This window comes from Chionomys nivalis, chromosome 7 (genome assembly GCF_950005125.1).
Source record: "Chionomys nivalis chromosome 7, mChiNiv1.1, whole genome shotgun sequence".
Classification (NCBI taxonomy): Eukaryota; Metazoa; Chordata; class Mammalia; order Rodentia; family Cricetidae; genus Chionomys; species Chionomys nivalis.
The window spans coordinates 51,088,312-51,115,130 of record NC_080092.1 but is presented as its reverse complement, the minus strand read 5'-3'; the positions used below and the strand labels follow the sequence as shown (position 1 = coordinate 51,115,130).

General features: G+C 49.1%; 2 protein-coding genes across 2 annotated transcripts; one reads left to right on the top strand and one right to left on the bottom strand.

Annotated features, from left to right (window-relative positions):
* The first annotated feature begins 932 nt into the window (after positions 1 to 932).
* On the top strand, positions 933 to 7,210 carry Atp1b2 (ATPase Na+/K+ transporting subunit beta 2). Its single transcript, XM_057776223.1, has 7 exons — positions 933 to 1,664; positions 3,440 to 3,568; positions 3,872 to 3,976; positions 4,074 to 4,279; positions 4,498 to 4,554; positions 5,367 to 5,465; positions 5,565 to 7,210. Exons 1-7 carry the CDS (start codon positions 1,553 to 1,555, stop codon positions 5,727 to 5,729), a joined length of 873 nt encoding a protein of 290 aa, XP_057632206.1. The 5' UTR covers positions 933 to 1,552; the 3' UTR covers positions 5,730 to 7,210.
* A 6,819-nt stretch (positions 7,211 to 14,029) lies between these two features.
* Tp53 (tumor protein p53) lies at positions 14,030 to 26,174 on the bottom strand. The gene is made up of 11 exons (XM_057776262.1): positions 26,038 to 26,174; positions 19,558 to 19,660; positions 19,066 to 19,087; positions 18,696 to 18,968; positions 17,791 to 17,974; positions 17,598 to 17,710; positions 17,048 to 17,157; positions 16,544 to 16,680; positions 16,384 to 16,457; positions 15,290 to 15,396; positions 14,030 to 14,783 (listed from the first exon to the last, which is right to left on the bottom strand). Exons 2-11 carry the CDS (start codon positions 19,629 to 19,631, stop codon positions 14,702 to 14,704), a joined length of 1,176 nt encoding a protein of 391 aa, XP_057632245.1. The 5' UTR covers positions 19,632 to 19,660; positions 26,038 to 26,174; the 3' UTR covers positions 14,030 to 14,701.
* Between the last annotated feature and the right edge of the window lie 645 nt (positions 26,175 to 26,819).

The following is a 26,819-nucleotide window of genomic DNA, read 5'->3' as shown; positions in this document are numbered from 1 at the left end:
TCATAGAGGCTTTTTTCTTTTTTTGTCTTTTTTGTTTGTTTGTTTGGTTTTTGGAGACAGGGTTTCTCTGTGTAGTTCTGTAGTCCTGGATCTCATTTTGTAGACCAGGCTGGCCTCACAGAGATCCTTTGCCTCCAGTCATGCTGGGATTAAAGGCATTCTGCCAACACCGGTGTAGCATATTTTTATAAGTCCAGAATTTGGGAGGCAGAGGATCTCTTTAAGGCCAGCCTGGGATGGAGAACCAACCCCTGCAAATTATTCTCTGACCCCCACAAATGGGCTGTGTTCCTGCCACCGAAAGAAGTAGAGATAATGACTTTAAGTAGGAGCTCCAACTTCAGTTGCTTGTTTGGCTTCCTCGGATAGTAGGGGCTCTGTAACGATTTGCCAGAATGGCAGGTGCTGAGAGGACCTACTTAGCTGTAGAGCTAAGGCGCGGGGTACGCCGTAGGGTGGACCTGAGAAGAAGGGGCATCCTGTGACGGCTTCTATCCCTCCCTGTGTGTTCTAGTTTCTTGGCTCTTTCTTGGTGTCTGGCGCTTTTTTTTATTCCTCTCACATTCTGTCCTCTGTTCCGGAGGTTTTCGAAGTAACTCTATCTTAGTCTCCTTTCAAATTCCCTGCCCCGTGCCCTCACTTTTGAGTACGCATCAGCTTGTCTTTCGGTTTGAGCCTCTCTGGGGGTAATTTTTCCCTCCATTCCATCCACACGCACCCTCTGTCCTCTTGTCCCACCTTGTTTCAGTACAGTACCTGGGGTCTTGGTTAAGGAAGAACCCTTTAGGACTAAAGGATGCTGCAGGGGGCGGGTCCAATCCTCTAAATTTACATATGTATGAGGTCTCCCGAGCGAGCATCGAAGAGGCGGGGTTCCTGGGGAGTGGGTGGGAAGGGGGCGGACACCCTCAGAGTCACAGAATATAAAGACCGTGCGCAGGGACCGCTCTCCCCGCACTGCTGAGAAGCGGAGCCTCCGCCTCGGTGCTCCCCTGTTTTTTGCCTGTTTCCCCCGCACCCCAACTGCCCGTCCCCCCCCAGCTCCCACTGGCTGGGCCAACAGTGGTGTGGCTCTCGCCGTTTGTCGGAGGAGCTTTAATCGGCCACCTGCCGCGTTCCACAGCCTCTTTGCATCTCGGATTTCGGGGTGGCTCCCTCCCCCATCTTTCCCTGCTTCTCTGCACCCCGCTTTTTCTGCGTTTCGCCAGGTTTTTGTAGCCGTCTGGTTTTTGCACCCCTTTTTGGTTTGCTTCTAGGCGGTGTGTGGGGTGAAGCTGCCTTGGCATTCCTTCCCCTGGTTCTTTCCCTGTTTTGACAGCCCCCCTTTCTATCGCAGTAGGGGGGGGCCTAGCCTCGGCGCACCTCAGCTACGCTGCCAGCAGACCACAGCGAGTGGCTGTGCACCCCGGAATTGGCAGCAGCTACATATCTGAGTAGAGTCTCCCTCGCCTCGCTCCCCGCGCATTTGGGTGCGTGGAGGGCTTCAGCGCGCGACGCCCTCGCTTCTCCGCAGCCCCCCGCAGCGCACCGGGACTCGCCCCGTGCCGCCAAGATGGTCATCCAGAAAGAGAAGAAGAGCTGCGGGCAGGTGGTTGAGGAGTGGAAGGAGTTCGTGTGGAACCCGCGGACGCACCAGTTCATGGGGCGCACCGGGACCAGCTGGGGTACGCGGGGCTGACGCGGGAAAGGTGGTGGCTGACTGCCCGGCGACGCCTTTGGGGCACAGGGTCCCGCGGGCGTCACCCCAGCTCCCCTGCCGGGTCCCTGGCGTCCAGCCCCTACTGCTGGGCTTTGGACCGGGAGGGGCCCGAATCAGCGGTCTAATCTCTCTGGCTGGCCGCTGCGGAGGCGGAGAAAGTAGGTCACTGCCGCCTGCTCGCCCCCCGCGGAGCCCCCTCGGGCGGGGGGTCGCGGGTTCTGCGCGTGTCCGTGCTGCGGCGCTCCCGCTCCGGTTCAGGCCCTGCCGGCTGCACACGGTCTTCACCCCCCTCCCCGAAGAGTGCCCTAACTCTCCCTCTGGCTTTCACTAGCTAGCCAACCTCGTCTATTTTTAGCTCTCACCCACCCCCTTGGACCCTGGGAACATTCATGAGGGGGCGGATCGGGTAGGGGGGGGTCTTTGGGGGGGCGTTCTTAACAGCGGAAGTTGTTTGTCTGTATTCCACCATTGGCGTTTGGAGCCTTCTGTGGCTGCTTTGTGGGTAGGGGGCTGCCAGGAGGGATGACACTTTTTCAGGCTAGATGTTTTCAGATGTCAGAGGCGAGAGAAAAATGGTCACTGTGCTGAGATGGATACATCCTCAGACTGGGTTTTTCCATGGGATGATGCCTGGGGTGGGGGAGACTGTCTATTCTTACCTTGGGGTGTGCAAGGACTTTTATGTAGCCAGGGTCTGCTGATGGGCACAGGTGAGAGGAGGGCCAAGCAGAGTTAAAGCACAGGGATTCTGTGTGACATAATTTACAATATAGCCACATTGATTGGACACAATTTCATCAGACCACCCACCTAGGACTTAAGGAACCTTGAAAGGAGATCAATGCAGCCCTTGTCCTCAAGGAACCAGAGACCCTCTAGGATGTGAGGGATCAATGAATGAACGCTTGGGGCCACCGAGACACTGTGTCTTCTTGGGTGGAAAGACTGATAGATAGCTCAGGGTGGTTGGAACAGCACGTCCTCCTCAGGCGAGGCCTAGGAGAGGAGTCACCAGATACCATGTCCAGGGAAGGCTTCTAGGGATGTCTGTCATCTCCTTGACTCCAGCCAGGCTCCTGTGTGACTGCCGATGTCCTGGCTATGACTATGACTTAGAGTCTGTAGCTGGGCCGAGCTCCCTCATTTCAGGAGCTGCTTCCAAAGTTTGGTTTGGCTTTCATAGGGTGTGTGTGTGTGTGTGTGTGTGTGAGAGAGAGAGAGAGAGAGAGAGAGAGAGAGAGAGAGAGAGAGAGAGAGAGAGAGATTTTGCTCTTGCTCTTTGAGTCCTAGGAGCCTAGGCTCTGAGGTCATAGGAAGTTGGCCGAGAGTAGCCACCTCACCAGCTTCCATCCCTTGTGCTAGCAGCACAGCTCTAAGCTTGGATTCCCATGAGCGGAGCCATCATGTCTTTTCAGGACCATACACAGGTTGAGAAATTGGTGTGATTAGAGGCAGAGCGACAGTGATCTGTTCTTGGAATTGTCACAACAACTACAGCTTACATCTCTTGTGGCCTGCAAAAAGTCGGACTTCACTGTGCCCCAGGAGGAGGCTGGGAGTCAGGGCTGGAGCTAGGCTCTGCCTGGTTCTAGCTTGTTTCCTTTGGCTCCCAGGGGAAGGCCCTAAGATATCCTGTCGCTCCCAGTACACAGCTTGAGAGGGAAGAAGCATGAGTGTGGTGGTGGGCTAGGTGAGGTAGAGGAGGTGTGGAACCTGCTGACTCTAGTTCCTCCATCCTAGCCTTCATCCTCCTCTTCTACCTCGTCTTCTATGGCTTCCTCACGGCCATGTTCACCCTTACCATGTGGGCCATGCTGCAGACTGTCTCTGACCACACTCCCAAGTACCAGGATCGACTGGCCACACCAGGTGAGAGAAGAGGTTCTCTTAGCAGCCGCTCTTAAACTGGTGTGTCTTTAAGCCCTCATGAGGCGCTTGCTCTTTCCAGGAGTTTGATGGGAAGTTCTTGAACTTGGCCTTCCTTCCCATGGCCTGCTGCTGGGAGTTACATGATCTGGAGAAGTGGCAAATGCCACAGGAGATTGCCCTCCCGGGAAGGCAACCTCAGATCTGTGCCCCATCTCTTATCCTGGTGTATGTCACATCTGTTTTCTTTCCGCGATGTGTTTCTCCTCACCTATGACCCCCAACCTTTCCTCACGTTGACTCTAGGCTTGATGATTCGCCCCAAGACCGAGAACCTGGATGTCATTGTAAACATCAGTGACACAGAAAGTTGGGATCAGCATGTTCAGAAGCTCAACAAGTTCTTAGAGCGTGAGTGTGGGGCTCGCCCAGGACCTTGAGGAGGAATTGGGGACCCTAAAAGTGGAACATCCGGCCTCTGACTCCCTCTCTCCCTCCCACCTCCTAGCTTACAACGACTCCGTCCAAGCTCAGAAGAATGACATCTGCCACCCTGGTCGGTATTATGAGCAGCCAGATAATGGGGTTCTCAACTATCCAAAACGGGCCTGCCAATTCAACCGGACACAGCTGGGCGATTGCTCTGGCATCGGGGACCCTACCCACTATGGTTACAGCACTGGGCAGCCCTGTGTCTTCATCAAAATGAACCGGGTACCCACGACCTTGGTCCCTAGGGAGAATGGAGGAGGGAGCTGGGGCCACCATCTGCTAACTAATGTGTCCTTTCACTGGGGTTAATGGGCATTAAAGAGATATTTCATTGTTTGTACTGAGTGAGAAGTGGGGTCAGTGGAACCTAAGTTCAGGAGCTGGAAGGCTGGACACCAAGATGTGGCCCCTTCTCACTCTACCCTCTTTCTTTTCTCCAGGTCATCAACTTTTATGCAGGGGCAAATCAGAGTATGAACGTCAGCTGTGTTGGGAAGGTGAGTGTGTGCGCCCTCCCTCACTCCCTGCCTGCCTGTTTGTACTTCATGGTTTCTGAGTGCTTCAGCCATATCTCCCTGTTTGTTTTGCTTTCAGAGGCCCCAACACTATAGGGACAAGGGGGTAAGAGTGGGCTCCTGTGCAGCTGGAGTTCTAAGGGGCTCTTAGCCTTGCTGCTTCTCTCTAGGATACAGAAACCTGCTTTCCTAAAGACAGCCCCACCCCCTCCTACACCGGAGCCCTGGCCTCTGGCTCCGTCCTTATCTGCCTTCTCTTTTGTCTCAGTTGTCTGGGTTTCTTCCACTCTCCCTTCCATCTCAGTCCCCTTCAGACGTCTGGTAGCTGCTGATCTGTTAGCACCCTTTGCTACAACTAGGTTGTTCTTGGAACCCTTTACCCAACTCTGTCCTCTCTAGAAATTTGCTGTCCCCCCTCCCCCATTCACCCTCTTCCTACTGAGTCTTTACTGTTTATCTGTTCTTTCTTGGCTCTGCTCCAGAGACCGATTCCCAAGGATGGGGTAAGAACTTGGGGTTGATAGTGGAGTAAAAGGCCCCCCACTATGTTGTAGCAAGTACCCTTAGGTTATCTAGTCTGATGGGACACAGGTCGCCCCTTTATGTAGACATGCAGATAAGAACATGCGTGTATGAACACACAACGCACACACACAGAGCAGATGCACAGCTCAAGGAAAACAAATTAGAAGGAATAATTTGGGGTGAAGGAGATGCAAGGGAAGTCTCGTGAGCTCTTCCAGGTGCTGCTGTTTCTAACATCCTCTCTGCTCAACCTTCCTGCACCCCCACAGAGAGATGAAGATGCTGAGAATCTTGGCCACTTTGTCATGTTCCCTGCCAATGGCAGCATTGACCTCATGTACTTTCCGTACTATGGCAAAAAGTTCCACGTAAGTTCCATGGCAGGTCCTTGATGGCGGCTCCCCTCCAGAGGGGCAAAATGGGGATCTTGGGAAAGAGACTTAAGCCTTTGTCTTCTTCTGGCCTAGGTGAACTATACACAGCCCTTGGTGGCGGTGAAGTTCCTGAACGTGACCCCCAACGTGGAGGTGAACGTGGAATGCCGCATTAATGCTGCCAATATCGCCACAGAGGATGAGCGAGACAAGTTTGCTGGCCGTGTGGCCTTCAAACTTCGAATCAACAAAACCTGAGGCTCCCTCTCCCCCCCCCCCACTCTTCCCTGTGGATGCTTCTGGAATGTCCTTGACCCTGCCTGATCCCTCCCTCACCCACCCCAAAGGTATTTTTTATAACAGAGCTATGACTTGTCTGAACCTCACATCCCTTTCCTCAACTTCTCCACCTAGCCTGATGGCCACACAATTTCCACCATCCTCCAACCTTAGCTTAGCCAGAGACAGATAGATGGGCTGTCAAGATGGCCACAGAGGAGTTAGGAATTTCCTAGTCAGGAGCCGGAGCTGTTGCTCGGTGATAGAGGACGTGCCTAGCATGCGCAAGTCCTTAGCACAGCTGGAGTCTTTCTGGTTGGAGTGTTTAGGAGTAAACCCTTACTGCTCTTGCTTACAATCGCTACTCCATCGGGAGAGCTGTATCCACGTATATACTCTCCCCACCCCATGTTCGGTCCTTTGCTCTTCCTGTCCTCTTATCTCTTCACACTTCTGTCACTGGAGCCAGTATCTTGGTGGCTTTGACTTCTGGCTTCTCCAGCAGGTCTGCCCTCTCCTCTCCCCATCTCTGTCCCCTGGAAAAAGCAACCATTTGTAACTGAGTACAGGTTGGTTCTGTGGTCTTTTCCTTCCTTCCTGGTGCATCCTGCTTCTCCCCTAATTATGAGTCCACGTTCTGGGAAAAGAGGACTAGAAGTGAAGTCTTTAATTCTTCTAGAAAATTCTCTAGTAGGCCTAGACTTTAACTTCTTCCTGGTCCCTCCTGTCATCCAAACAGCTCCTACACAGCTGGGCTTGACCTGCGCTGAATATCCACTTTGTTTTTAACTGTTGACTCCCTTCCCCCACCGGCCTTCCCAGAATATCTTTCAAGTTCTACTTCCCAGGGAGCTCTGGGGGAGGGGCCGCTATTCTGGCTCTATCCCCAGTGGCCACCTTGGAAACGTCAGCTAGCTGGGGGGACTCCCTGAGCCCAAATCTGCCCACCCCCATGCTCCCTCTGGCTTCTTCTTGCAAGTTACTAACTGGTCACTAACTTCTTCACTTTCTGCATGCCAGCCTGAAAGTTTCAGATGCCCCCTCCGGCTCAGCTCTGAATTTCTTGGCTCCATCTCTTTCAGACTCTTTTGCCTTTAAAAAACAAACAAACAAACAACCCCTATAACGCCCCTAGAATGTTAAATAAGAGTCCTGCTCTGAATTTTCTTCAGGAGAGGCGATTTCCTCTGGTTTCTCAGCTTGTCCTTATCCATCCTAACCCCCCTTTCTTCGCTAACACTGTGGCCCCCACATCCCACACTCAGATGGATCCTTCCCTCTTCCTCCCACTGGATCTGATCGTCCCTTGAGAGCCTGGGCTTTCCCCCTCCTTCGTCTTCCCAGTGGTCTCCCTCCCCCTGCAGTTATTTAATGCCTGTGTCCGATCCTACTGTAAAAAGGATAAAGTACAATAAACTGAGAGTGATTATATATATATATAAATATATATCCTACACAGAGCCCCGTGTGCTTGTCCTTTCCTGCGGATTTGGAACAATCCTGAGAAATGACTGGGGAGGGTGGATTTAAGTGCTACCCAAGCCCAGAGCATTGACTCCCGTTTTGACCTCTGAAAGAGGCCAAGGTCAATTCCCTTCTCTCACCGTCGTTAACACGGGGTTGAGATTTATAAAGCGCCTCTGTGGATTTAGGCACCATGTGTATGAGTATACACTGAGGAGTAGGGCAAGTCCTCTGCTCCAGTTTAGTAGACACACGAGAAGCAGACGAGAAAGTGTCATACAAGACAGACGCGATGACAGTTCAGGGTGGTCCATTGTCAGGGGCTCCAAGGAGGGTCTCTTAGAGGACACAGCACCTGAGCTGGAACGTCAGTTTAGAAGACAAGAACATTCATAAATGACCCGAGACAGAATCTAGGATCTGTAGGATTCTAGTTTTTGTCTCTTTGAAATTTAGGGCAATTTTCCTGCGCTAGCCTTCCAAGTGCTGGTATGCATTATCATGTTGAACTAGGATTCCAGTTTTGTGTCAAAATATGCAGAAACATACAACAACAACAAAAAGAGATGAGTGGGTATATACATTTGTTGTGCTATAGGGGGAGGGAATATATTGATAGCTAATAATTTTAGGGCCTGGATTTTAGCATCCACAATGTGCAGGCACATGTACAAGTTATTTTTCTTGGCAAATACTAAGCCCGATTTAATGTCAAAACAGGCTGGCCTTGAACTCTCGATCCTCTCTCCTACACTTCCTGAATTCTGGGAAGTGTGTGCCAGTTCCTAACACTAATTTTTATTTTAAAAAATTTAAAGTACGAGCCGGGCGATGGTGGTGCATGCCTTTAATCCCAGCACTTGGGAGGCAGAGGCAGGCGGATCTCTGTGAGTTCGAGATCAGCCTGGTCTACAGAGCTAGTTCCAGGACTGGCTCCACAGTCACAGAGAAACCCTGTCTCGAAAAACCAAAAAAAAAAAAAAAAATTTAAAGTATGTATTTGCAGGTGTGTCTTGAGTGTGGTCTGTGCACACGGGGGCAATTCCCGAGGCCAGAGACTTTGCATTCCTTGTAGTTGTGAGCCACCTGACACGGGTGCCAGTACCCCAGAACAGGTCCTTTGTAAAACCAGTATACACTCCTAGCCACTGAGTCTTCTCTCCAGATCTGGCCTAACTTTAATTTTTGGAGTGTGCTTTCTGATATTTGACAAGAGTAAATACAGTTACCTATCCCCTGGCCTTTTCTGTGTTTTGCTTTGCTTTCAAGACAGGGTTTTTCTGTCAACCAGGCTGGCATCGAACTCACAGAGATCCGCCTGCCTCTGCCTCTTGAGTGCTGGGATTAAAGGTGTGCACCACCACCCACAGCCTGGCAAACCCAAGACCTTTTACATGCTAATTTGCTATGCTATAGAGCTATGTGCTCAATGCTCACTCTTTGTTTTTAAGCGCTATTGGCCATGCCTGCCTATAAACCTGTGATAGTTTTGGTTGGAAGTGCAGCTCGATGGTAGAGAACATACTTAGCATGTGTGAAATCCTGGAGTTCAGCTCCAATGCCTGCCACTCCAATCCCAAAAACAGAAGCCCTGGAAAGCAGCTCATCCGGAGGGTGCCTGTCTCCCATGCATGAGGCCTCCTATGATCTCCACCATATAAATTAGTATACGCACAACTTTAATCCCAGCCCTCAGGAGGCAGAAGCAGGCAGATCTCTGAGTTCCAGGCCAGCCTGGTCTACAGGGTGAGTTCCAGGACAGACAAGGCTACACAGAGAAACCCTGTCTTGAAAAAACCAAAACCAAAACACAGAACTAAACAAAAAAACTGGTAGTACTCAAAGAGGAGGAGGCAAGCTCATTGTTCCCTTAAATGGGAACTTGAAGTCAGCCTGAGCCGTAGACTCTCCCTAAAGAAGCAAAAGCCTCCTACTCCCTTTTGAAATAAGGATGCAGGTAGTGCAGGCTAGCCTCCAGCTTGCTAGCCTCCAGCTTGCTAGCCTCCAGCTTGCTAGCCTTCATCTTCCTGCATTAGCCTCCCAGGCACTGGAATGACAGGTATGGGCTTTTCTTTATTTGGGAGAGAATCAGTCTCAAATTCAGTCTCACTCTCTCTAAGATTTATTCTTATTTTATACATATGAATGTTCTGCATGTACATTCGTGCGCCACATTTGTGCCTGGTGCCCAAGGTGGCCAGAAGCGGGCATCGGATCACCTGTAACTGGGATTAGAGATGGTTATGAGCCTCCATGTGGTACTGGAAATTGTACCCCAGTTCTCTGGAACAACAGCCAGGGATCTTAACGGCTGTGCCATCTCTCTGGCCTCTTTTTGGTCTTCTCCAATGCATTAAAACCGAAGTTAGTGGACAGCCCTGTATAGCTGTCATTACAAATGAAAATGGTCCTAACGCTTACCTTACCTGTTTATTATTGGTCTGCTGTTCCTAGAGCTCATAGCACAGTGTTTGTGCAGTCTATACAAGGCCCTCAGCCCAACTTTCAGTATCCCTGTGAGTTCGAGGCCAGCCTGGTCTACAAGAGCTAGTTCCAGGACAGTTAGGACTGTTACACAGAGAAACCCTGTCTCGGGGGAAAAAAAAATCAACTCATTGGCATCCCATTACCAGTCTATTTTTTTTTTTTTTTTTTGGTTTTTCGAGACAGGGTTTCTCTGTGGCTTTGGAGCCTGTCCTGGAACTAGCTCTGTAGACCAGGCTGGCCTCGAACTCACAGAGATCCGCCTGCCTCTGCCTCCCGAGTGCTGGGATTAAAGGCGTGCGCCACCACCGCCCGGCCCATTACCAGTCTATTATTGCTTTAATTAAAAAATATTTTTTAAGGAATGGCAGTTGCAGTGTAATCAAATACATTTCAGCACCTGTTGATATGATCACATACTTTTTTTATTTTATTTTGTTACTATTATGAATTATGTTGACAGATTTTCTACTACTAAACCAAGTCTGGCTCTGGACTAAACTGGTTAGAGCATAGTATTTCTCAAATCCAGCAGAGTATTCTGATGACATTTGATGATACCCAGGGCTTTGCACATGTGGCGTCTCTACTGCGCTACAGCTACAACCTTTTAACATTTCCAGGTAGACATTTTAAAGTTTTTGCTTTGGATTTATCTCTTCAAATGTCAATAATTTGTAGCTTTAATTTTAGAATGAGTAGTAGATTCTTTTCTTCTCTTTTTAAAAACTTAGTTATGGGGCTGGAGAGATGGCTCCGTGGTTAAGAGCACTGGCTGCTCTTCCAGAGGTCGTGAGTTCAATTCCCAGCAACCACATGGTGGCTCACAACCATCTATAATGAGATCTGGTGCCCTCTTCTGGCATGCGGGCATATATGGAGGCAGAATGTTGTATACATAATAAATAAATAAATCTTAAAAAAAATAAAAAAATAAAAACTTAGTTATTGTTTTATTTGTGTGTGTGTGTGAGTGTGTGCATGTGTACCATGTGTGTGCAGATACCTGGAAGCAGAGGTTGAATCCCCTGGAGAAACATATTTGTGAGCCTCCTGACAAGGGTGCTGGGAATAGAACCTTGGTCCCCTGGAAGAGCAGTATGTGCTGTTAACCACGACATCACTTCTCCAACCCTTAGGTTCCTTTACTTTTTCTTTCTTACACAATGAAAGCACTTAGGTGATGTGGGATTCCCCTCTGTATGCTGTGAATACCATTGGTTAATAAAGGAACTGTCTTGGGCCTGCATAGGGAATAGAGGTAGGTGGGGAAAACTAAACAGAATGCTGGGAGAAAGAAAGAGGAGTTAGAAAGAAGCCATGTAGTCCTGCCAGAGATAGATGCCAGAACTTTACCCAGTAAGCCACAGCCACATGGCGATACACAGATTAATAGAAATGGGTTAAATTAATACGTAAGAGTTAGCCAATAAGAAGCTAGAGCTAATGGGCCAAGCAGTGATTTAGTTAATATAGTTTCTGTGTGGTTATTTCGGGTCTAAGCAGCCGGGAACAAACAAGCAGCCTTCTCCAACACTTAGGACCATGTATTTTCCCCAATACTTGGAACTCACCATGTAGAACAGGCTAGCCTGGAACTCACAGAGACCTGACTGCCTCAGCCTCCTAAGTGCTTGGATTAAAGATGTTCATCATCAATTCCAACTTTTGATTGACCCTGTGCCTCTTTTTTGTTTGTTTATTTATTTATTCAAGACAAGGTTTTCTGTGTAGCCCTGGCTATTCTGGAACTTTCATTGTATACCAGGCTGGCCTCAAATTCAGAGATTCAATATGCTTCTTAAATTTCTAAACACAGCCGGGCGGTGGTGGCGCACGCCTTTAATCCCAGCACTCGGGAGGCAGAGGCAGGCGGATCTCTGTGAGTTCGAGACCAGCCTGGTCTACAAAGGGAGTTCCAGGACAGGCTCCAAAGCTACAGAGAAACCCTGTCTCGAAAAAAAAAAAACCAAAAAAAAAAAAAAAAAAAACCAAAAAAAAAAAAAAAAAAATTTCTAAACACACACACACACATACACACACACACACACATTCTGGGAGGGGTGACATTTGTTTATAATCTCTGTACTCTGGAGGTAGAGACAGGAGGATCAGGAGTTCAAGGTCATTCTGTATTACATAGCAAGCAAGTTGGAAGCTATCATCTCAAAAACTAACAAAACAAAACAGCCAAAACAACAACAATAACAACAAAAAAATCCTTAAACCAAGCAAATCAGGCCAGGATGGTATAATTCATGCTCAGCATGTCTAAGTCCCAGGTCCAGTACCTCACCAACTCTCCAAAAACAAAAACTAAAGAATATATTGATCTAAAATGTTGTAAAGTAGGTTAGAATTACAAGATTGGATTTTAGACCTCAGGGGAACAAGGCCCGGGATATTTACCTCCTGGCAGAGGTCACATCTGCCACAGGGTCTCTGAATATCAACCACTAGGTGGATGCAATCAAGGAAAATGGCCAGTGAGTGGAACCAGAGAGGTTAGTAATTCAAGCGAGGTTACCCAGCTCACAAAAGAGCTGGTCAAAATCCCCAAACCTCAGTATTCTCCGTCCTGATACCAGCTCTCAAAGAAGGGATTAGAGGTCCCAAAATGGATTTTCTTTTTGAAGACTTGGGGTCGTAGGGCAGAACTAAGGACAAAAGCAGGGCAATGTGGACGGTGAGGGAGTGTTAGACGCTGGTCTGGCTGAGTGTGAAGGCCCAATGCCTGCACTTGGAAAGGGAAGTGAAGAGATCAATGGTGAGGCCAACCTGGGCTACTTAGTAAGCAGGACACTGTTTGAAAATACAATATAAAGGAGTGGGGAGGTAGTGCTGCAGCATTCCCGTCTAGTGCACCTGCTGAGTGGAGAGTGCACCTGAACTGTCACCTCCCCCACAGAAACCGTGACTGTGGCGATAACGTCATTTGGCAAGCGTGACAAGCGTGCCTCCTTTTTTTCTTTTTTTGAGATAAGGGGCTCAAACTTGTGACCCTTGAACATAGCTCTTTGGATTTAGTTATAGCTCAGTAAAGCTGTGGAACAAAGTGAGGGAAAAAGGGGAGTCGGGTGGGGGGAAGCCCTTTTCTTTGTGGTCCTCTACAAAAGAGGGAGAGGGACTTGGCTTGCTGGGCAGCGGGGGCCACATGAAGGAGCAGTAAACTAGTATGTGAGTTTTGGGAGCTGGGTGGGGGCAGAGGCAAGTAGATCTTTGAGTTCAAGACCAGCCTGCTGTCTTAAGAAAACAAAACAACAAATAAACCAAAAACCAAACCAACCCCCAAATCAAAAAAGTTTTGGATTTAATTGGTGTCAGACATACACACAAAATTAAGTGAAAAGGTGGGCCCTAGTTTACTGAGAACATTTGGTACCCACTAATACAAAAAGGTGCTCTTGAGGTAGGAGGTTCCAGGTTCCTTCCAAGCTGAACAGGACCCTGGGCAGGCACAGGACCCCCACTGGCACTTCAAACTTGGCTGACAGGCAGGGGACAGTGGCCCTAGAGTCCCTCTGGACCTCAGTACCCCTTTCTCCATTACCAAGAGACAAGGCCAAGCCACGTGCTCACCGACTGTTGGCTCAGGCAACAGCAGGCTATGGGGAGAGCTTGGCCTAGCCCCCCTCCCTGAGAGCCAGCAGCACTGAAGAACAGGGTGGGTAAGAGGGTGTTGGGCTCCCCAACTCTGACTCTCCTCCCTACCCCAAGAAGCCCTTTCAAAGGATTTCCTGGCAAAGTGCAAAGCTTCAATTCATTCAATTGCCTGGCCCAAGGCCCAGGATGTGGGGATGCTGGGAAGGCCCCAAACCTCACCTTAACTGCCCCCAGTTTCCTGGGACCCCAGCTGGCAGGCATCCCACTGGTCTCTTCATCCAGGGACAGTTACCCCCTTCCCCATGGAACCCAGGCACCCCAATTCTTTTCTGTGGAGCAGATGGCCACTCCAGAGGCTCAGGCTTGCTAAATCAGACATTTAAATCCAGTAATCCTCAGTGAGAGGCCGCCCAGAGGACAGCAGCAGCCCAACCCTAGAAGCAGGGGTGGGTGAGGACTGTGTGCCAGCCCTGGCAGGAGGGAGGAGGGACAGTTGGTTCCCAAGTTATGAATGGAGTCACCCTTCTCCCTTATTGTCATGCAGCCCACAGACTGACCCAGTCCCTAGCTTTGTTCCTCTTCTGGAACCCCAGAACTCTATCACTGTCTGGACCTAGGTGGCTGCCTCCCAAACTTACCCCCCGGGGGCCCAGGTAGCCTAGGCTGGTATCAACCCCTCAAAAGACAAACAAGTGATAACAAAAAAATTTTATTGTAAAATAAGAGATCGATATATAAAAGGGGGTATAAAAAGGGAAACGGGGTGGTGGTAAATGCACAAAGGACAGGCAGAGTTCAGAGAAACTGATCCTGAACTGAGGGTGGAAAGAACATGGGTCTTGGTGGATACAGACCCTATGAGAGCCCAAGATAGAATCTTACAGGGTGGAGGGTGGGGTGAGATTTCATTTTAGGTGCCAGGGTCCAACAAGTGGCTGGATAGGATTTCGCTGGGCCAGCAGAGACCTGGCAACTACGAACCCATCCCCCAACAGGTGCCAGGAACTCACTCAGAGGGGGCCGAGTCCCAGCCACAAGGTAATAAAAAGGTCTGGAAGGGACTAGTATCACAACAAACCCTGAGGAGCAGACACGCTGATCTGCATTTTATAGATGTGGTTGTTCAAGTTGGGAGAAAGTAAACTCAGAACTGGGTGGGGCCTCACCACTGCACACAGCCAAGCACATGGCCAACTGCAAGCTCCAACCCCACCAACAAGAGTTTTCTTCCTCTCTTCAAGACTCTCATGGTCAGAATCCTAAAAGCTGAGCTGGTATTCTCACTACCCTCCCCAGACACCGGTGATGACCGGATTAACCCAAGCACCCAAGTTACAAAATGGCAGGAAAGGAGAAAGGGGATGAGAGGTTGCTGGGGGGCGGGGCAGAGGCGGAGGATGTCAGTCTGAGTCAGGCCCCTCTCTCTTGATCATTAGTTTTTTATGACGGGAGGTCGACTGGCCCTTCTTGGACTTCAGGTAGCTGTAGGAAGACAGAGGGGAGGGAGCTGGTGTGACAGGAGGCAGCAGCCTGGGCTTTTCTCCTTGGGCAAGGCTGGAGGCTGTAAAAATGAGAATCTACCTTTCACCACACCCCAACCCCACAGCCCTATCCCCCACCTATCCCCCACCATGAGATCGGGTCTTGGTATGTAGCCCTAGCTAGCCTGGAACTTGGTGTGTGTGTGTGTGTGTGTGTGGTGTATGTGAAGGCTTCAAACATCCAATCCCCCCACCTCTGTCTTCCTTACTGATGAGATGACAGGACCATGACATCATACCTTGTCCCTCATCCCACTTTCTGAGGAAACAGAGCCTGAACTGGGGGATAAGCAGGCCTCACAGGGCCCATTAGCACCAAGGTTACTTGGCAGGGTCTCAAGTAACCTCAGACCCCCAAACAGCCATTCTCATCCAGCAGAATGGGTCCGCTGTTAGGAAAGGTCAGGGTAAGGGTACCACAGCTGGTAGCTGCCCCAGGTCACTCACCTGGAGTGAGCCCTGCTGTCTCCTGACCCATTTGCATCCTGAGCATCCTTTAATTCTAAGGCCTCATTCAGCTCTGAGAACATCTTGAAGCGTTCACGACCACGGATCTGCAACAAGGGTGGAGGGAACAGAAGTATTGGGCAAAGTCACAGAACCCCTTCCCTGCTGTTAACACCTTTCTGATAGCTGGCCCCCAACTTAAGATGGCATGACTTACAGTTGTTGGGGGGACTTTATGATGGGGTGAAAGCAACAGGTATTCAGTAGAAAGTGTGTATCAAATTTGGGTCTTTTCCAGTTAGTAGGATGCTCTGTTGATACTGACGACGGACAGAAAGGCACAGCTCTCAACAGCATGATCATGAGGGGAAATTCAGTCTGGGAAATGCACTATGTTGCTGAGCTGTGGAGTCCAGTCGGTTAGGCAGATCAAATGCACCCTGTGTGCCACTGGGAATTCAGGGCCTGGTGCGTGCTAGGCATGTATCCTGAAACTGAGCTGTGACCTTAAACCCAAATGTCCTTGTTTTGATTTCTCTCTCTACAGGGTTTCTCTGTAGCTTTGGAGCCTGACCTGGAACTAGCTTTTGTAGACCAGGCTGGCCTCGAACTCACAGAGGCCTCTGCCTCCCGAGTGCTGGGATTAAAGGTGTGCGCCACCACTTCCCAGCTTGATTACGTTTTCCTGCAAGCTTCAAATCTGTAGCCACCTTCCTTAGTTCTAAAATGATGTGCCAACCATGCCTGGCTCTAAATGCATTTTTGACATACGGTATTTTCAACTTACAGTGAGTTTGCCAGGATGTGTTCTCATATTAGGTAGAGGCACACCTACCTGTATTATCGTCTAAGTTAGTGTTCTCAAGTTAGGTACACCAAGACCCACTGCCTCTGAGGCATGCTGCCCACTGAGCATATGGTGTGAAGCTAAGGCCACAGCTAGAGACAAAGAGCTAAAGAGAAATAGCATTTTGTGTGCTAGACTTAGAACTTTAACCTGGCAAGAATACTTGCTTGATACACGCAAGAGACATCAATAAAGGGAATAGTGGGTACACCTTGTCTTCGCTATGCGACTCTCCCAACCTTGGTACCTTAAGGGTGAAATATTCTCCATCAAGTGGTTTCTTCTTTGGCTGGGGAGAGGAGCTTGTGTTGGTGGGCAGCACTGCAAAAAAGGAAAGCAGACGCAAGAGAGTGAATTTGGGGAGCAGCTGAACTTCCTCCTCCACCTTCTCTGTCCTGCCTGCTCACCTCGCTTAGTACTTCCCAGCGGCAGTTCTGGACGAGGCTCTCCCTTTTTCCGGAAATTTTCTTCCTCTGTACGACGGTCTCTCCCAGGACAGGCACAAACACGAACCTCAAAGCTGTTCCGTCCCAGCAGGTTCCCACTACCCAGGATAAGAAGGGGGAAGCACAGGACTGTAGAAAAATTGGTCCTGTTCTGATGTTAGCCTCCCCCCGCCCAGACAGTAGGAAAGTCAGCCCTGTTCTGATGTTAGCCTCCCTGCCCCCACCTCCCATCGCCTGTTCCCAAGTACTTTTATCCTTTCTGGAGTCAAAGTTCCAGGACACCGAAGCCGCAGATAAGTGAAGTCCCCAAGTCAGAGAGGGAACTGAGGAGGGACACTTCATTCATGCAAACTGAGGAAGCGCTAAAGAGGGCTAGGTGTGAGGCAGTGGGTGGGGACCATGGAACCGAGAAAGGCAGAGGCTGGGGATCAACACGCTAGCATGACGTAGCATGTGGCTTCCTACCTGGGGTCTTCCAGTGTGATAATGGTGAGGATGGGCCGGCGGTTCATGCCCCCCATGCAGGAGCTATTACACATATAGTTGTAGTGGATGGTGGTACAGTCAGAGCCGACCTGGGGGAGGACACAGCACCCAGGTGAAGCCACTCCCGATCCCACCACAGGCAACCTGGAGCAACCAGGAAGCCTCAGTTTTAGCTGTACAGTAGGGACACCCCATCTGCTCTGCATGCCTCCTGGAGAAGCAGGGTGCTGGATGGGAAGCAAGTGGCCTGGAGATAGGGTACACCACTTGCCTAGTGTGTGTGAGGCTCTGGGCTGTATCCCAAGCATGACGATGGTGACCGGGGACTCAGACTCTCCCCCTCCCACCCGGGTGGCCACCAACAACCCCCTTCTGTTCTCTTCTCCCAGAGACCCTCTTGTTCAAATAAACCCTCAGGTTGGGCATGGTAGTTCATGCCTACAAGCCAATACTCAGGAGCCTGAGGCAGGAGGGTTGCCACAAGGTCTGGGCTAGTAGAAATCAAATCAAACCAAACCGAACAACAGACCTCAGGTGGCTCATATGGCACCACCACACTGTGCCGAAAAGTCTGCCTGTCATCCAGATACTCGGCTCGCAAATTTCCTTCCACTCGGATGAGATGCTGAGGGGGAGCCAAACCTAAGATCAACCAAGAAGGTTAGAGGCTGGGAGACTCTAGGCAACCAATTCTGATCCCAGAGCCTGCCCCAGGTATTCACCATCACCATCGGAGCAGCGTTCGTGGTGGGGGCAGCGTCTAACGACTTCTGTCATGTGCTGTGACTTCTTGTAGATGGCCATGGCACGGACACGGGTGCCAGGAGGAGGTGTGGAGCTGACCCACAACTGCACAGGACATGTTTTTGCCAGCTGGCAGAATAGCTTATTGAGGGAAGGGGAGTACTGTAAGAGAGGAGAAAGAACTGGAGGTCAGGGGACAAGCCAACTCATGAGCAAGGGTCAGAGTGGGGATCTCATGAAAATCACTGCCAAGCAGCCACTGAATGCCAGGTATCGTGGGATATTGTGGGAGAGCAGCCAGCAATGACAGGATTTCTGTGTAGCCCTGGCTGTTCTAGAACTCAGATCAGGCTGTCCTGGAACCCAGAGATCCGCCTACCTCTGTTTCCCAAGTGCTGGGATTAAATGTCTGCGCCGGCCTCCCCTTTTCTTTTCTTGAGAGAGGAATCTTACTATGTAGCCAAGGATGGCCTTGAATTTTTGTTCCTTCTGTCTTAACCTCCCCAGCACTGAAGTTAGAGGTGTGTGTCACCCCACTGGGCTGTTTTTGTTTGTGAAAAGGAGTCATGTTATGCGCCCAGGCTGGCCTTAAGCAATCCTGCCTCAACCTCCCAAGCAGCTGGGACTAGGTAGGTCATATGCCACTGTGCCTAGATTCAGAGGATTATTTTCAAAAGCCAAGAAAGGAATGCGAGGAAAAGAAAGTTCCACGTCCCCTGGAGAGATGCTGAGGCGAGGAGGAGGAGGAAAAGCAAAGGTTCAGGGGGAAATTAAACTGAGACATACATCAAAGTCCACGGGCTAAAGAGGAACCCCAAAATCTAGACAGAAAAAAACAGGCATTGAAAGGTCACATGGAAGTCAACTCCTCAGGGACACTGACCGTGCAGGTGACAGATTTGGCCGTCCCTGAGTGCAGGAAGCCCAGGCGGAAACCATATTCGCCCTGGTAGGTTTTTTGGGACGGGACAGAAGATGAGAGGGGCCAGGGAGTGACTGGTGCAGGGGTCACTGGTGCGGGAGCCTCAGTGGCAGGGTCCTCTGCTGTAGAAGCTGCTGCTGACATTTGGGGGCCTTCATTTGGCTCTTCTAACCAGTTTGCAACATTCTGGGACAGGAACAGATCTTCCATGGCATCAACTGACATTGATGTGGACTGTGGATGGGCCAAAGAAGAAACTCAATACTGTGTTCTCAGTCTTCCATCAGACCAGCCCGCCAAACCCTCAGCCCCCTTCTGGCCTGGTTCTTACCAGAACATTGTTTGGAGGAAGTCTGCAAGACAAGAGCAAAGAGTTAGCACCACTGACCTCCTGTTTGTGGAGACAGGATCTCACTTATCCCAGGCTGGCCTCAAACTTTGGATGCTCCTGCCTCTACCTCCCAAATACAGGGATTATAGGCACCCAATTGCATACTTTGTCCCCCTACCCTCCAGATAGGGTTTCTCTGTGTAACCAGTCCCCCCCCCCCCTTTCCTGGGACTCGCTTTGTAGATCAGGCTGGCCACTTGCCTCTGCCTCCCAAGTGCTAGGATTAAAGATGTGAGCCACCACTGCCCAGTCCAGATGTGTGTTTATGTATACATAACATGTACACACGCACACATTTTTTTGTACCACACCTTGTTTTAACACTACTGTTTTTGCTTCTCATAGGCCTCCACTAGGGGATAGGGTGTTTGAATTAGGGGATGATGGGGGAGGAGTCTGGTGCACTTTAGGGGCCCCATAAGATCCACTCACAGGTTCCACAATTCTGAAAATGTCTCCTGACTCAGAGGGGGCTCGATGCTGAGGTCTGACTGTGGCTCCTCCATTGAAGCACCCAAGAAGTCAAGTCAGGCTTCTGTGAGAATAAAGTGAGGACGGTCTGCAAGGGGACACCACTCCCTCCCGGAGCAGCAGGAACCAGGCAGCTCTTCTGTTTGTTCTCAGGTTGCCGCAGCCTTGGCCTGGCCTCTTATCAGATTCTCTAATCCTACACAGCTTTGAGGAGGCATTTTCCACCCCCACAAGCCCTCCTACCCTACATCCTACAACCCCCCTTTCCCTTTGGGAAGGACACCTCCCTGACTCCCCCCCCCCAACTGTTCCCCCGGGACAGCTCCTCAAGCCCTTACAAATCCCTGAAGACTCAGCAATCTCCCTAGAGCCTTCTCTCTGGGTTCTAATCAGCACTTCCCCAGCTCAATCAGAGTGCTTCCTTCTACAAGAGCGAATTCCTGTTTTTATTCTTCCTAGGGCTATGAGGTAGGCTCTTCAGGAATGCTTAACCGCAGCCAGCCGGAGATCCACACCACATTCTTCAGCAAGCTTGAGCTCCGCGGTCCGTCCCTTTTCCCGATCTTCACCACCATTAGCCAGGCAATTATTACCTCACTTTCTCCGAGGCTGGCTTTCAAATGGCCCCGCTAGGCTACCCTTAAGAAATTACTTCCTTATTTAAACATTTACTTATTTGGTGTGAGTGTACTTGTATGCATGCCAAGTCGAGTGTGACGATCACAGGGCAACCTGCAGGATTTGGTTTTCCCCTTCCACAAGGTGGGTTCTGGGAATTTAAATGCAGGAATCAGGACTAGCTAGCAGGGCCCTCTGGCTAGCCCCCAGGGACATCAGACATTTCCTTTCTCCCCTACAGACACTTCTGGATAAGTGCTGTGAGTATTGATCACAATCTTCTTACACTTTGATACAGACTGAGCACTTTCCCATTCACTTAGGAGTGTGAGAACTCTCTTCAGTTGGGTTACCTTATACTGTCTTGATAGTCACACCTGCCGAGGACAAGGAAGGCAAAATGAGTGAGCACTTATTAAAGATGGCTTCCCACAACCTAGTTCATCCGGGCTCTTCTGCAGCTCTCCTGTCATCAGTTAGGGCAGGCCTTTGTTGATGAAAGCAAAGGTGGGGGCACCATAGCCCCTTCATTCCGAGGGCTGAGATGGCCATGGAAAGGGGTGAGGGAGGCCTAGAGCCCTTCAGAAGCCAGGGGTCCGGAATCAGACATGTCACATCTTACTATAAGACCCCATCCGTTTTATTCATTTACTTGAGATCGGGTCTTGGGGCGGAGCTTAGTGGTAGACAATTTACCTAGCTTGTGAAGCCCTAGGTTCAGCGCCCTCTCATCCTGGCCCCGGCCATTTACATGTGCGCGCACACACACATGCATGTAAATGGAGACAAACGCTGGGCATATTAAGAGTCAGCAATGTTAATATGACTGCCTCATTTGTTCTATGAGCTAGCAGGGCTGCTGTGGTACTAACTGCTCCGCTCCCCATTCATCAAGTTCACCTTCTCAAGGAGCTCTGTGGTGTTTGTGTGTGTGCTGGGCTGGCGGTCCAACGGCTCAGTCTTCCTTGGAGATTGTCGCATAGAGCATAGACACACTCTATCAACCAGGCTATTAGTAGGAATTACGTTTTCAGTATCTCCTTTGACAGTGGATCTCTGTGAGGTCGAGGACAGCCTGGTCTACAGAACAGGAGCTACACAGAGAAACCCCATCTCACAAAAACAAAACCACAAGACAAACAAACAGAAAGAGCAGACCCCTTTGAGAAGGACTGATGAGGAAGCCATGGTATCAAGATTTTATCAAGCCAAATGGTCAGGGAGGTTGGGCGTTTGGGAAAATGCTGAGCAGAAAGGCAATAAACCCCGAATGGCCTGCTACTTTCAGGGGTTCATCTCATTTGATCCTCAGAAAGCCAGGCAGATAGCTATTAACAGACGGAGGAAGAATTAAGAGAATTAAACCATTTATCCTGGATCTTCAAGCTTGTAGGGGACAGCTGGTGTAGGGACATACACCTGGGATGCCAGCACTCAGAAGGCTGAGGCAGGATGGCTGGGAGGGTTCAAGGCTTGTCTATGGCAACCTGACAACCACCAAACCAAAGCAAACAAGTCAGAAGCCACACCCAACTCCGAACAAAATTATTCTCCTCATGTTTCTCTGGTGGGGCTGGAGAGAAGGCTCAGTGGTTAAGAGTGCTTGCTGCTCTTGCGAGGACCTGAATTCAGTTTCCAGAACCAGTCCGCATCAGGTGGCTCACAACTAGAGGCGTGCACGTGAAAAAAATTTCTACGAGAAAAAAAAAAACCAACATATACACATACACATATATGTATATATATATTGGAATCAGCAGGGTTCACGCCCAGTACTGGGGAGAAAAGGGCAGGGATATATTGTTGGTTCTCAAGAGTGACAAGGCAGTGCCAGAGATGGCTTAAAGCCCACATCTCACCACTCAGCAAAACCACTTCTAGGGTACACTTCCTAGAAAAGTTGACCCAGACTGCAGGAGCCTTGCGCCAAAAAGCACTCGTATCAGTGTTCTGCTCGTGGAGCTAGGAGGAACCACAATGGGAACCGTTGGTGGGGAATGCAATAAAACACGCTTTGAAAAATGCTTCAGAAACCTACTGGGTGAAAAACACAATCTGCAGACAAACAGTTTATGTAAATCAGAAAATAGATGGGTCTGTGACCGGAAAAGGCACTTTCTACCAAGCGTGGTTACCCAAAAACTCATGTTCGTGCACACACACACACACCCAGCAACATATAATAAAAAGCAAGCCACTATTTTTAATTTACATTTATTTTCTATTTTGAGACAGTTTTTGTAGCCTGGCTACAAAGGCAATTCTTCTCCTGTAGTTCCCTAAGTTTAGAAATTTTTTCTTCTTCTTTCTTTTGGGGTTTTCAAGACAGGATCCCTCTGTGAGCCCTGGCTATCCTAGAACTTGCTTTGTCGATCAGGTTGGACCGCAACTCAGAGATCCATCTGCCTCTGCCTTCCAAGTGCTGAGACTAAAGTTGTGTACACGGTCCAGCAAGACTACTTATTTTTATAAACATGTATGAACATGCATGAAAGACAGTAAGCGAGAGCAAAAATTCACAGAACCCGTGAAAGTCTAAGGAACAGAGTCCATGGGACTATGGCTGACCACCAGAGAAGGCTTTAGCTTTATTAAACAGGAGGGTGAGGGAGAGAGAGCTCAGCCACTGTTTATGTAACGAAAATGTGGAAACAAGAGAAAATGTTAACTGTTTGGCAAATTTTCTTTTTTCTTCTTCAAGACAGGGTTTCTCTATCGCTTTGAAGACTGTTCTGGAACTAACTCTTGTAGACCAGTCTGGACTCGAACTCACAGAGATCCGCCTGCCACCTGGCTTTGGCAAATTTTCACGTAGCTCCATAACCCTCTCCAGCACCAAGACAAAGACTTGGTTCATTCTAACAGCCAAAAACAAAAAATAAGCAACAAAATAACACACCAAAACCAAAGCAACAACATGTAAAGATGTTACTAACCTTCCCTCCTAAAAGTTTGCCAGTTTAACATTTAGGCCTGGAATGGCACCAAGTTAATACTAACGAGTCAAAGTTACTTTTGTCCCTTCCAAGGTGACTTTCCCTAGTGAGTCATCACTTTTTAGCAACTTGGAATACCTGACTTTTGGAATTTATTCCTTGCCCCTGTCTTGAGAGAGTCTCACAATGTGCTGTAGGCTGCCTTAAATCCATTCCTGGATGCCTCAACTGCCAGAGAGCTGGATTCTAGGCGCTGTGAGGATCGTTCCACACCATGAATATAACAGAAATAGAGGAAGGGAAAAGGACAAGGTGTAGCTAGCCACTGTTGGACCGACTCATCCTGTGTTTTGTGGTTCTGGGCACACTAGGTGAAATGCTCTACCGCATACACCTCCAGTTGTTTGGTTTATCTGAGACAAGGTCTTGCCATATAGCCCAGGATGGTTTTCTTTCTCTCTTTTCTTTTCCCCTATTTTTTTTTTTGGGTGTGTGTGTGTTTTGGGTTTCCCTGTGTCACTAGCTGTCCTGGCCTCAGAATCCTGGGAGTTCTGGCACTACAGGCACTGACATCATGTATGCCTGCATTGATCCTTTTCAGAGTAAATGTGGGATTTGATAACATATGCTAATTTTTGGACTTAAAAAATTAACTTATTCATTTTAGGTGCATTGGTGTTTTACCTGCATGTATGTCTGTGTGAGGGTGTTGGAGTCACTGGAACGGGAGTTACAGACAGTTGTGAGCTGCCATGTGGGTGCTGGGAACTGAACCCAGGTTCCCTGGAAGAACAACCAGTGCTCTCAACTTCTGATCCAACTCTCCAGGCCTCGAACTTTTTTTTTTTTAGACACTGTCTAACTCATCCCAAATTGGTCTAGAACTATAGAGCCAAGGATGACTTTGAACTTCAGTTCCTCCTCTCTCTACCTCACAAGTGTTTTGTTTTTTAAAGACAGAGTCTCAATGTATCGCACAGGCTGATCTCGAACTTCCTGTAGTATCAGACTCTGGTCTGGAACTTGAGATCCTACTTCAGGCTGCTGCCATGTAACCAAGTCCTGTGCCTCTGCTAAATATTAACACATTCAGTTCCTTTTTCTTTTCGAGATAGCGTCTCACTGCATAGCCCCAGCTGTCTGGGATCTTACTATAGAGACCAGGCTGGCCCCGAACTCAGATTCCTGTCGGCCTCTGCCTCCCTACCGCTGGGAAAGGCTAGCGAGCAGCACCTGTCTAGCCTGGCTCCAATACTACTAACATACTTGAACAACATTTCTATTACACAGTCATAAATAGACTTCTAAAGATTTAAGCATAAATTATAGGCAATATACTACCCATCCTTCACCCCCAACCCCCTTGCATTAAATTATTCAAGGAAACTGAAGACCTTTGTTAAAAAAAAAAAAAGTAAACAAAATTTACATAGATCTACGTTTGTAAGGGAGGGGCTCAGGGTCACTTTTTTGCTGTGGACTGAGATCTTTTCACATTCTGAGGAGAGTCCATTCAAGAGATTACCAGGGCTGAGAGGCCATCTGCATAACAAACCTTGGGCCGCTGGGATTGTCCGGCCTAACAGTCACTTACTTGGGTTCCCTTCACTGAAGCCACAAAAATAAAAAATAAAGAGAAAAAAACCCAATCCTTTTCTTCCGGGTCTTTCAATTGTTCACTTATTCTAGTCCCTTTCCCAAGTGCTGTGTGGAAATACTACTTCTACCCAAAATAAATAAATAAAAAGAAAAAGGGGAAAAAAAGGAAAAAAAAAAAAAGACACCCACAATGTCTGGTGTGTGACTACAAAGACTGAAGGCGCAGGACCAGGGATTCGCTTTTCCTAGCCGAGTCCTGTTCTGGTCGACTACACTTAGGATCCGCGGGCGCCTCTGGCCAAGGCTAGCCCCTTCCGCTTTCAGGACGTAAGGAATGCGTTCGGCAAGGGAATGGCTCACCCCGAAACCGGATACTCGGTAATTTGTTTTTCCGGCACGAACAAACGACCTACCCTCGCACTCTTATAAACACGTCCTCTTTTGCAAAAGCAATAACCGATTAATCCAAGAAAACGCGATGGATCGAGGACGGCGGTTTCCCCCAAGCACCAGCCTAGAATACATTTTTCCCCCTTTCTATTCCCCCCCTCTCGTCGAGTGAGCCGTGAGCAGCTCCGAAAAAAAAAAAAAGAAACCGGAAATGCTCCAAAAAGCGGCAGAAATGCAAATGTGGAGCCAAACAATAACAGGGTCGGCGGGCCTTTCAGACCGAGAAGGTTTGGTCGGGTCCCGAGGGCAAACACTTTGCACTAGCTACAGTAACAGTTTTTCTTTGAATTTTCTTCTACAAGCAGAGTTGGGGTGCGGCTAAAAAAAAAAAAAAAAAAAAAAAAAAAAATCACTCCACGGACAAAGGTCCGGAAGTTGCGGGACCTTAGCAGCTAGGGCTTCCCGGATCACCCCGATTTAATTAAGGAATGGAGCCCGAAGTTTCATTAGGATGCTATGGGCGCTAACGTCTTAAACTATGAGTCTTGAAAAATCTCGGATCACAGTGCTTTGTGCTTGTTATTTTTGGGGTTTCTACCATCCATCAGTGAGTAGATAAGTGTGTATATGGGGTGGCGGACAGAAAACCCCTTAGGCCGTCTCAGCGGTCCCCAAATCCCCGATCTACTTTTCAGGTCTTTGGCTGGTTGGTCCTAGTACCCCCATCATCTTCATCACATCCAACATTGCATTGCTGTTCTTCCCGCCAGCCAAGCTTCCATTCCTCCCACCTCGCTGAGTCCCCCTACTTTCCCACCCCCAAACCCCACTACTCTCTCCAGTCTCAAATTACGCAAACCGAGAGCCGGGGACTCATCAGGCTCAGACAATAACTTACCGGGTCTTCAGGGAAGCGTGTCACCCTGCTGGAAAGTAGATTCCGGATTCGGATGCTAGGTGTCCCCTGGTCCCAAATGCTACCTGCAGCCAGAATTGTGGCAGTGGACTAGCACAAAACTTTTTGGTTCGGCCACATGGGAGGGGAAAGTCCCTATCCCAGCAACCCCCGCGAGACTGCTGGCATAAAGCTGGATAGTCGCCATGACAAGTAAGGGCAAGTCATTCTGCGTGTTGAGGGCAGGACATAGAGGGGGGCAGTTGCAGAGTCCGGATTCTCCCTGCGTTGTTGCTATCCATGCGAACGCTTTGTGAAAAATACTCTAAGACAGAGCTATGAGGACAAAATTGTGGAAACCGTTTCGGAAGAGCTCTGAGCTCTTTCCGATCTAGTTGGATAGTTGTAGTAATATTTTTGACTTTTGAAACGGGGGGTAATCCAAATGCTTTAGGCAGCTAAGTTTCTTGATTTTTTCTCATCAGCTAAAATGTCGCTTTAGAAAGGCTTTTCTTAATATCTCAATCTAACGTGTTCTCCAAGATACTTGATATCACACCATCTTGTTTAATTTCCTGTACAGTCCTTATCACTATCTGTAAAAGTTGTTTTCACAGCCTTCAATTGCACAGCAACGAAAATTTTACGGGGATAGAGAACTTGAAAGCTAAGAAGGGAGGGAGGTGGAAGGGAGGTAGAAGGGATGGAGAGAGAGAGAGAGAGAGAGAGAGAGAGAGAGAGAGAGAGAGAGAGAGAGAGAGAGAGAGAGAGAGAGGAAATTTTAT